This window comes from Oncorhynchus kisutch, linkage group LG4 (assembly GCF_002021735.2).
Source record: "Oncorhynchus kisutch isolate 150728-3 linkage group LG4, Okis_V2, whole genome shotgun sequence".
Classification (NCBI taxonomy): Eukaryota; Metazoa; Chordata; class Actinopteri; order Salmoniformes; family Salmonidae; genus Oncorhynchus; species Oncorhynchus kisutch.
The window spans coordinates 34,000,854-34,011,403 of record NC_034177.2 but is presented as its reverse complement, the minus strand read 5'-3'; the positions used below and the strand labels follow the sequence as shown (position 1 = coordinate 34,011,403).

General features: G+C 42.0%; 1 protein-coding gene across 1 annotated transcript; it reads left to right on the top strand.

The window, feature by feature from the left end:
• The first annotated feature begins 6,079 nt into the window (after positions 1 to 6,079).
• Positions 6,080 to 10,319, top strand: LOC109889424 (zona pellucida sperm-binding protein 4). The gene is made up of 8 exons (XM_020480844.1): positions 6,080 to 6,714; positions 6,981 to 7,168; positions 7,406 to 7,503; positions 8,470 to 8,627; positions 8,708 to 8,900; positions 9,271 to 9,418; positions 9,908 to 9,983; positions 10,113 to 10,319. The coding sequence occupies exons 1-8, from the start codon at positions 6,129 to 6,131 to the stop codon at positions 10,214 to 10,216; spliced, it is 1,551 nt and encodes a 516-aa protein (XP_020336433.1). The 5' UTR covers positions 6,080 to 6,128; the 3' UTR covers positions 10,217 to 10,319.
• The last annotated feature ends 231 nt before the right edge of the window (positions 10,320 to 10,550 follow it).

The window sequence follows — 10,550 nt, the reverse complement described above, 5'->3', positions numbered from 1 at the left end:
CAGGAAGAGCAGACACGGATTCATTAAGCCAGGTGAAACCAATCCTGGATAGGTGCGCGCTCACGGCTCACTCAAATAGACCCCGCCACAGATCACAGATTAACTGATTTACCATGGCAACTAGAGCCGCGTACTTTTCCCCGTCGGAAGCACAAATCCTCATGGAGGCATACGAGGAGGTAAAAGATATAATTAAGAAGAAAGGCAACACCGCCACAGTGATAAAGCAAAGAGAAAAAGCGTGGCAAAGTATTGCAGACCGCCTGAATGCGTAAGTAGTGCACAATTACACACTCACCGCTCCGCTGAAACATCACAATTACAATTCAAATATTTAATTCACATCTCCAAAAATGCAGTTGTACTGTAATTATGAAACGGTTAAATTTTTTATTGAAATGCACTGCAGATATGAGTGAAATTGTGTAAAGTAACTCCATCACACTGTATAAAGCTATGATAAATTTGTTGATATTTTTACTGAAAACAAGACAAAAATACCAAGTAATTTTTTGCAGTGTGACTCCATTAAATGTGTGTGTGTGTGTGTGTGTGTGTGTGTGTGTAGATTAAACATGAACGGGCCAAAACGGACATGGCAGCAGGTCAAAATCAAATACAAGAACATTCTGCAGAATGGTATGGTCCCTGACTAATATTTAACAAAGCACAAGCATATATTGTACCCAGAAGGTGCCTGCTCACACATTGTCTGTACTGTTTTAGCAGTGAAAAAGAATACCCACAGACAAGGCACGGGTGGTGGGTCACCAAAGGCTGACCTTACCCCAGCAGAGGACATGGCCTTGGAGCTAAATAAAGGCAGGCCCGTCTTAGAGGGGATCCCTGGGGGGAAAGAGACGAGCATAGGTTCCTCCCAAGATGCCACCCGCTTCATTCAAGGTATGTCCTTCCATCTCTACATGGGATACAACCACATTCATATTGAATCAATTTGGACTGTCTGACTTTGGTTTACCTATTGCCTTGCAGTGTCTAGCAGCACTGTGTTCCTGTTAGAGCCACAAGCACCAGACGATGCTGATCCAGTGAGTACTCCATCAAAGGCATACTGTAGGCCTGGCATGTCTTGTCTACTAGCTTCAATATGAATCCGATTAAATGTGATAGGGTGAAGGCCCCAGTGCAGCAGCAACAGCACATGATGGAGACGATGATGAGGAGGAGACCATCTCTCTGGATTCCAGAAGGCATGAGGTATCATGTTAAGACTGTGAAAGTACTATTTACTCTACAATGGTGAGGAGTCCTCATCAAAATCAAAAAATCTAATTTCTTTTACAGGACCCAGATGCTATACAGTGGGAAAACCAGCCTGGCAACATAGTGCGTATTAATAAAAGGACACCACATCCTGCCAAATTCCAGCTGCGCTAATTGTATTGTGTTCACAGAGCTCACAAGCTATCAGAAAGTTGTATGGCAACCACCTCCGGCGCCAAATAGAACTGGCAGACATAGACATTCAGTACAAGAAGAAAAAGATGGAAAATCTTGCACTGGAGTTCGAAATAAAAAAGAGGACAATTAGGAAACTGGACCTTGAAATAAAAAAACTTGAGAGGGAGGTGAGATATGCCTTCAATGTACACTGTATGCTAACTGTAACACAAATGTATTAATCATTATTTTTCTTTCCTCCCCCAGCTCCAAGAAGATGACACAGCTCAAAATAAAAATTAGGTATATTCTCGTAAAGTCAAGTGAGCCATGACATATGAGCTCTTATTGTGAGCACACAGGACGGTGGCATCTTTCTAAGTTTTTTTTTATTTTCCCAGCAATCAGTACAACCAAGTCATCGTTATAAGGCATCGCCCTCTTTTGCCCACCCCCCCAGCACCAGGTGTGGCCACTAGCCTATATGAAGGCCCAAAATTGTGTGTTCCTTTCTGCTCTGACAATGGCATGCCCATTCGTGCGAGATGTGGTGGATGAGGAGAGCCTTCAGGCGAGAAAGGGTCTTCAGGGACCGGTTGGACCCACTGGCCTTCCCTGATGACCATCTATATGAAAGATACAGGTTTTCTGCAGATGGCATCAGGTATCTATGCAGACTACTGGGTCCCAGGATTAAGCACCGCACTGCACGGAGCCATGCACTGAGTGTGGAGCAAATGGTTTGTGTGGCCTTGCGCTTTTTTGCTAGTGGAGCCTTCCTGTACTCAGTGGGGGATGCAGAACAGCTGAACAAGGCCACAATTTGCCGCACAATAAGGAGTGTGTGTCTGGCTATCAAAGCATTAGCAGATGTCTTCATCTCCTTCCCTGGCCACAGAAGACTCTGTGACATCAAAGAGGAGTTTTATAGGATTGCAGGTAAGAGGATCTACAAATTACAGGACAACTGTTAACACATAGTAGGATACTCATTACTTTGTGTGACAGGTTTCCCCAATGTCATTGGTGCAGTGGACTGCACACACATAAGGATAAAAGCCCCCTCAGGTGCCCATGAGGCCGATTTTGTGAATAGGAAATCCTTTCACAGCATTAATGTTCAGGTGAACATAACTTTTTGATATTGTCCATTGACGAACACTCTGCATTGCCAGTGATGTGCATTGATTGGTGTAATATTCCTCATCTTATGATTTCAGATGGTCTGCAATGCTGACTGTGTGATCAGCAATGTTGTGGCAAAATGGCCTGGCTCAGTCCATGACTCCAGAATCTTTCGGGCCTCTGAAATCTATCACAAGGTAAGCCACACAACCCCTATTTATAACCATCATGGCTGTGTCAAGAATATCACTGTGTTTATGAGGTAGTAATGATGAGATTTTGTGTTGACAGGTGAATTCTCTGGTGTGTTGCTGGGAGACAGGGGGTATGGCTGCCAGCCTTTTCTCCTGACACCTTTCACAGACCCCCAGGAAGCACAGCAGGCCTACAACCATGCCCATGCCAGGACCAGGGCCAGAGTTGAAATGACCTTTGGCCTCCTGAAGGCACGCTTTCACTGCCTTCACAAATTAAGGGTCAGCCCTGTTAGGGCATGTGATATTACTGTGGCTTGTGCTGTCCTCCACAATGTGGCCTGCCTGAGGAAGGAGAGGGCCCCCAGAGTGCCACCAGCCATGGACTGGGACAATCCGGCAATCTTCCCTGATGACGACAGTGGTCGGCTGCTGAGGGACCAATATGTGTTGAATTATTTTAGTTAGTATGTGTGCTTTCAATTTTGGTTAAATATGTCCTGCGGTGGCAGAGGAATTTGGGGTTTTTTGGGTTCGTTTTTTGACGAATTTGGCCTCTTATGATGTTTGTGCGGTATACTGTGTGTAATACAAGGCTGCAGGGAGGCTACTGCATCCATTCATTTGTCTGTTCAGTTGATGTGTATGGATTTGTCCTGCATTTATTTTAGTGTGCAGACATGCAGGGTGTGTTATATACAGACCTTTGAATGTGTATGTATCATTTTGTATAATATGCTTGGATTCTGTGCTTTCCATCTTGTAGAGTCACTGTGACTTCAGTTTCGAAAGGAGCTGATGGTTTACCTGCTTTGTTTTGTCCTTATTCAATAAAGGAACATAATGTTACACATTGTGTTTTTATATTCATATGGAATGTGTATTTGTTTATATGACAGAGTACTAGGGCCACACTGAAGAAAAAGGATAAAGTCATACATTTATGAGGCTGGTTCTTTCTGCAGAAAAGCTACATATTGTTTTTACAGTTTTGATACTTATGACAATGTGATACTTAATATTCTGGCACATCAGCATGTCTTTGTTTATGAAACCATACTGAAGTACAATTTCACAAAATGCCCCACATCTGTCATTTTAACAACTGTCCTCCTTTAAAACAACTGGTTACAATATTATGACTTGTTTTTTTCCCCTCTGTGGCCCTAATATTCTATCATTTTATATATAGCCTTATAGTCTATGGGAAACTGTAAATTATCTAATGATAGCAACATCTAAAAAATCTTTTTTTATCCAAAATCATTGAAATTAATGATCACAAACGTTTAAATAATAACAGTGGGTCTAGTTATATGTGATAACAATGTATAGTGAGCAGTGAAATAACTATTGGTTTCCATTTGTGGTGACTGCTGACTGACATTAGGGATGAGATTAAATAGATCCTGGAATTTAGCCTGGTCTGGAGCAGGCTAGCTCCACAGAATAAATCTCCATGGTAATTTATACCATAACATATCCTCCTGCCCCCTATCCATCTTTAGTGCAACCGGATTACGGATCAATTGAGCCAGGATCACCAAGATATCCTGGCTTAATCCCTTATCCTAGTTTTGTGCAACAGGCCCCAGAGGTTACTGACCTAATGTCGGTTCTATCAACCAAGCTCAATTTGATACATTTTATTTCAGTTTCTCTCGTGACCCCACATCGGGTCACAACCCCTAGTTTGGGACATGATGGTATAAGGATAATGAAACTGTAAGACTGACATATTTGTCAACATATTAACAACCTGCCATTTGACACAAGTTATTTTAAAAAGTGTGCATGTCAAGTTATAGTCAAATACTGTATAAAAATGATGTCTACTATTCTTTCTATTCAGCACTTCAAAAATATGTTTTGAAATGTGTGTCCTGTCATTTATTCTATTGGATTAAATGGTAGTTCAAATGACTAAATGGTGAGCCTATCATTATCTACTGAAGCGGTGACTAATCAAAAGGTGCACATGGTATTTCAAGGAAAACTTTGATTTTGCATAAACGACTAAATGTGGAGGTGTGTGAAACCCAAATGAATGTACAATCGAAGCTTCTGAACATAAGATAGGGGACATTAGAAGTGTTATCAGTTTAGAGTTTTTTACTTAGAGTTTTGAAAATATACCACTTCTGAAAAATGTGCCAAAGTGGTTGAAAAAACAGTATATACAACCCAGGTATTTCAGAAATGCATTCTACACTACACTATTCACTGAGTTTACAAAACATTAAGAACACCTTGCTACTATTGAGTTGCACCCTCTTTTGCCCTCAGAACAGCCTCAATTTGTTTTGGGATAAATTCTAGAAGCAGTCCACAGGGATGCTGGCCCATATTGACTCCAATGATTCCCACAGTTGTGTCAAGTTGGCTGGATGTTCTTCAGCTGGTGGACAATCCTTGAAACATATGTGAAACTGTTGAGTGTGAAAAACCCAGCCTTGCCTTGCTCAAGGGCACATCGACATGTTTTTCCACCTGGTTAGCTCGGAGATTCGAAACCAGCAACCTTTCGGTTACTGGCCCAACCGCTAGGCTACCTGCCGCCCTGTCAATTGTCAATTGATACATTAATGATGTAAGAATTTAGAACTTCACAGTGTTCAGCAGTTATCAAACTATATGTGAACTATGCACTAAATCATTTTGGTTCAGTATTTATCCGTTTTGAGCAGTTTGATTAAGTGATTAGTTAAATGTCTTGTTAACAAATAACAAGAAAAAATACATCAAAAGTAATGTGAATATTGCATTTTGAAAAGCAGATTTTAAGAGTGATTTGGTGCAGTGTAAAAGTGATTTTATGAATTTGTTTGTTGTACTATGCTTATAGCTTTGACCACAAGCCATTTTGATGATCTTTTTAGATTTTTGTGCTTAGAGTTGTGAAAATGTACTATATACTTGTGAAAATGGCACCAAAGTGATTGAAAAAAACTGTAATATATACAAAATTGTCTAATTATCTATTTATAATGCGTAAATAATTTTGAATGGTTTCTGACTATCAAAATAAATATATATATAAATAAGTATATATGTATATTGTCACATACAACAACTAGGAGCAAATTAAATACTGAGAGAACTGGCAAAGCCTCCAATGACATGACGTGTCGGTCACAAAGACCTTTCTCAAGGCCATGACCGAAATGTTGGATGTTCGCAAATGTTACACAACTGTTTTGAATAGTGTGCTACTAAAGGAACATTAGCCAGGGCATTTGATTGGCTAAAACCTTGACCCCTCAGAAAAGGAACGGTCAGATAAAGAGGGGGCGGATTTCCAATAAGTAAACAACGCTCCATCTGTTATAAAGGTGGCCGCAATTCCTTCATCCTCATCACAGCATCCAGTGAACATTGCGGATTAGTTCTTGTGGTGAAGCCATTGCGATGAAGTGGAGTGCAGTTTGTCTAGTGGCAGTGGCCACGCTTGGCTGGCTGTGTGATGCTCAGGTTTACTTGGAAAAACCAGGGTGGCCACCCATCCAGACACCGTCATGGCCTGCCCAACCCCCTAAGCAGCCGGCCCAGCCCCCTCAGTGGCTTGCCCAGCCCCCTCAGAGGCCTGCCCAGCCCCCTCAGAGGCCTGCCCAGCCCCCTCAGAGGCCTGCCCAGCCCCCTCAGAGGCCTGCCCAACCCCAGCAGTGGCCTGCCCAACCCCCTCAGAGGCCTGCCCAGCCCCCTCAGTGGGCTGCCCAACCCCCTCAGAGGCCTGCCCAACCCCCTCAAAGACCTGCCCAACCTCCTCAGAGGCCTGCCCAACCCCCTCAGAGGCCTGCCCAACCCCCTCAGTGGCCTGTCCAACCCGGTACGCCGCTTCAGAGGCCTAAATTCCCCTCTGACCCAGGCTCAAAGCAGAGCTGTGATGTTGATGGCCAACACAAGGTGCAGTGTGGACTTCCTGACATCACTGCCGCCCATTGTGATGCCATTAACTGCTGTTTTGATGGACGGATGTGCTTCTACGGAAAATCAGGTATGTTTTTGACCATGCTCATTTTACTCTAGAACTCTATGTTGTAAAACAGTACGGTTTTACTTTATGTACTGCCCCCTCAGAGAAACTTGTTTATCGCACTTCACCAGAAAACAAATCATTGTATTCTGAACTCTCACTGATTCCACTTCCACTTATATATGGACAATTTTTATCCAAAGCAGTTTAATATCAACATGTTCCAACATGCTCCAATTTACTCAAGGACACTAAGTTCATGTTTTTGTTATGCTCTTTGTCACCAGTGACTGTTCAGTGTACCAAGGATGGCCAGTTTGTGGTGGTGGTGGCCAGGGATGCCACTCTGCCCAGCCTGGAACTGGACTCCATCAGCCTGCTGGGGACAAACGGACCCCACTGCCATGCTATTGGCACAACTTCTGTCTTTGCCATCTACCAGTTTAAAGTCACTGAATGTGGAACTGTCATGACGGTACGTATCACCTGTGCCTGGCTTCCGTCTCAGTACAGGGAAGTAGCTCCTATCTCCTTCAAATAATTGGATCACATCTTCTGTATTGGTTGCAACAATGATCATATCATGATCATATCACTGATTGTTTATTCAGGTTTAAAGATGCTGCCACATTGTGACAAAAGCTCGTTGTCAAAGCTATAGTGATTTTGCCTCTTAAAGATGACCTGTATAACATAGTTGTGTTTATTGCAGGAGGAAACTGATACTATTATCTATGAGAATAGGATGTCCTCTTCATATCAAGTGGGGGTTGGCCCCTTTGGCTCCATCACCAGGGACAGCCAATTTGAGTAGGTGATATAAAAAAAATGATTATAATAACAACACAAAAACAACATCCTAAGGAACCATCACTTTAAATTGTTGTGTACTATATATGGGGCCAGGGGCCTCATTTATCAACCGTGCATACATCAAATTCTGGGGTACGTGGAGTTTCTAGGATTAGCTTGAGCAACAAATTATTGGGATCATTCAACTGTCGAACGCAGTACATACTCATGTTTTCATTGAAAAATTAGAGCCATACTATATTTTTGCACTCGTGAAAATACGAATTGTTGTTGAATATTTGGCTTATCCTGCTTTGGTATAGGCTCTGAATTTAAATAGGCTATGATGTTGCATTCCTATCAATACTGTAGCCTACCCAATTTAAATAGGCTACCAGTCTTTACTTCCGAGCATGTTTGGCTATTAAATGAGCAATGGATAAATGGTAGGCTATTATTTGTTGTGTAGTGGGAATAAACCAGTCGTGAGAAAAGGAGAGACATAATTTAGGCCTATATAATAAAAGTTTTTAAAAAACACATTGGGCAACATACATTACCAATGGAAAATGTATAAATGTTATGATTAACCCTGTCCTTATTAGCCTACCATTATTATAATTCCTGTACACATTAATTTCCTTCAAAATAACAATATTTGCTTGCAATACAATTGATCAACCGCTCTAAGTTCTGTGTACGCACAGTCAGAGATTTGCATGGAGATACCCACACTTTCCTGTCAACAAGGATAAATGCCAACCTTTATGGGTAAACTGGCAAACACAAGGTTTAGAGTCTCTTTTGTGTGCATTCACCTTTGATAAGTGAGGCCCCTGGTTGGAACTTTTAACAAGACACTGGAGTTAACGCAATTTTTATTGTTAAATTAGCAATGGGATCTTTAGACATCACCTTATATGTCCTGCTTTAAAGTCTCTCAGACACCTTCAAGATGTCTGACCCCACACCATTTCTTCCCAGTCTAACATTCCAGTGCAGATATAAGGGCAGTACCATTGTGGCTGTGGTTATTGATGTGAAGCCGGTTCCACCTCCAAATCCTGATATAGGTCCTGGACCCCTCACAGTTGAGCTCAGACTCGGCAGCGGATCATGCCTTACCAAGGGATGTAATGAAGGTATGTGGCACTATATTAATTGATTGGTTGGTTGGATTAATAAATGGGTGAATGAATTAATCTTTCCTCTTTTGAAACAGAGGAAGTGGCCTACAACTCTTACTACACAGAGATAGACTACCCTATCACCAAGGTCCTCAGGGATCCTGTGTACACTGAGGTTCGCATCCTGGCGAGGACAGATCCCAACATTGTGCTGACCCTGGGTCGCTGCTGGGCTACCACAACCTCAAACCCTCTCAGCCTGCCCCAGTGGGACCTTCTCATTGATGGGTAAATATCTGAATAGGTAGTAGTAGTAGAAGTAGTAAACATTTTAGTAACTGTTTCGTCCAATTACTGTTCTGCCCTTCCTTGTGTAGCTGAGGAAAATGTTTAGCAGCTCTTGGAGTTATTCACTTTAAAAAATTACTCTTTATTATCAAAACCAATGTGTCATCTCATAGCCTTGATCAATGTATTTGCCGTTGCTGGTGTAACGGGGATAACGGCAAATTGAGAGTTGTAACATGGCATGTGGCATGCCAACCCTGATGCAGACAGACACTTGACCATGACTCTGTCTGTTTGTCTGTCTACGTCTCACTCTCTCTGTCTCTCTCTCTCTCTCTCTCTCTCTCTCTCTCTCTGTTCATATCATTAGATGTCCTTACCAGGATGACCGTTACCTGACCACTCCAATCCCTGTGGGACCCTCTTCGGGTGTGTCCTACCCAACCCACTACAGGCGCTTTGTCCTTAAGATGTTCACCTTTGTGGATCCATTGTCTATGGCCCCCCTGAGGGAGACGGTATGACCATAGAGATAGATTAATGTTACATATTTACAGATATTGTTCTATTTAATTCTGAGGGTATGACTGTGTTCTAATTCTACTGGAACCATAGAGTTCAAATTAATCATAATTATAATAAGAGGTTTGAAACAACTACATTGTTGTTGATTATCATGCTAACACTGTTTATTAGATTCATGCATGAAATAGAAGTGCTGTACTTCACATTAGATTTTTGATAACACTTTTCACTGTCCTATTACAATTAGTGTTTGTGATATTATTGCCACTAATTACTGGTAATTAATGATTTAACAAAATTGTGTCGGCTTACTTGGTCACAATTGGTACTTTCTGGTAGGCCTATTTCTTACAATTACATAAGTAATATAAAAGCATATAGTTTACATAAATATTAAACTACTCTAATTTATTCTTGGGTAGTAATTATCTGGCTAGATACTTATTGCATTTTTTTAAAACAATCTGTACTGTCTCTTGCAGGTGTTCATCCATTGTAATACAGCTGTGTGCCTGCCATCCCTTGGAGACAGCTGTGAACCAAGATGCTACAGAAAGAGTGAGTTACTTTTCTCTGATAGGCTGCATTGCATTCCAGCAAATAGTTTCAATCCCTTCCACCCTTCCCTATAGTTTGAGTCTCGTCCCTCTCTCTGAAACTGACCACATAAAATGTTTGTTTTTTCAGGGAGAGACATTCCTGCTGCAGTTCAGAAGACCACCAGAATCAAGTCTAATTTGGTTTCCAGTGGCGAACTGATCCTGACTGACCCAAGGGAGCTCACCAACTAGAAAATCTTTTGACTTAACTCAAGCACTTTGTCACCGTGGTGCTGTCGGCTGTTATGATGACTTCACAGTGAGGCATGTGCAAATAAATCTGACTGTCCTCGAACTTGTTGTTCATACATTTTTTGGTTATAGTTCCATTCATTCCATTCGGTCATTACAGTGTGTGTGTGTGTGTGTGTGTGTGTGTGTGTGTGTGTGTGTGTGTGTGTGTGTGTGTGTGTGTGTGTGTGTGTGTGTGTGTGTGTGTGTGTGTGTGTGTGTGTGTGTGTGTGTGTGCGTGCGTGTGAGTGTGCACGTGTGTGTGTGCGAGCGTGCGTGCATAATGGAGGTGGAG

What these genes read in the sequence shown, in the direction of transcription:
- LOC109889424 (XM_020480844.1), top strand. Translation starts at nt 6,129, where the DNA reads ATGAAGTGGAGTGCAGTTTGTCTAGTGGCAGTGGCCACGCTTGGCTGG. An exon ending in GTGCTTCTACGGAAAATCAG is followed by an intron (nt 6,715 to 6,980) that starts GTATGTTTTTGA and finishes CTTTGTCACCAG; the next exon opens with TGACTGTTCAGTGTACCAAG. An exon ending in ACCAAGATGCTACAGAAAGA is followed by an intron (nt 9,984 to 10,112) that starts GTGAGTTACTTT and finishes TTGTTTTTTCAG; the next exon opens with GGAGAGACATTCCTGCTGCA.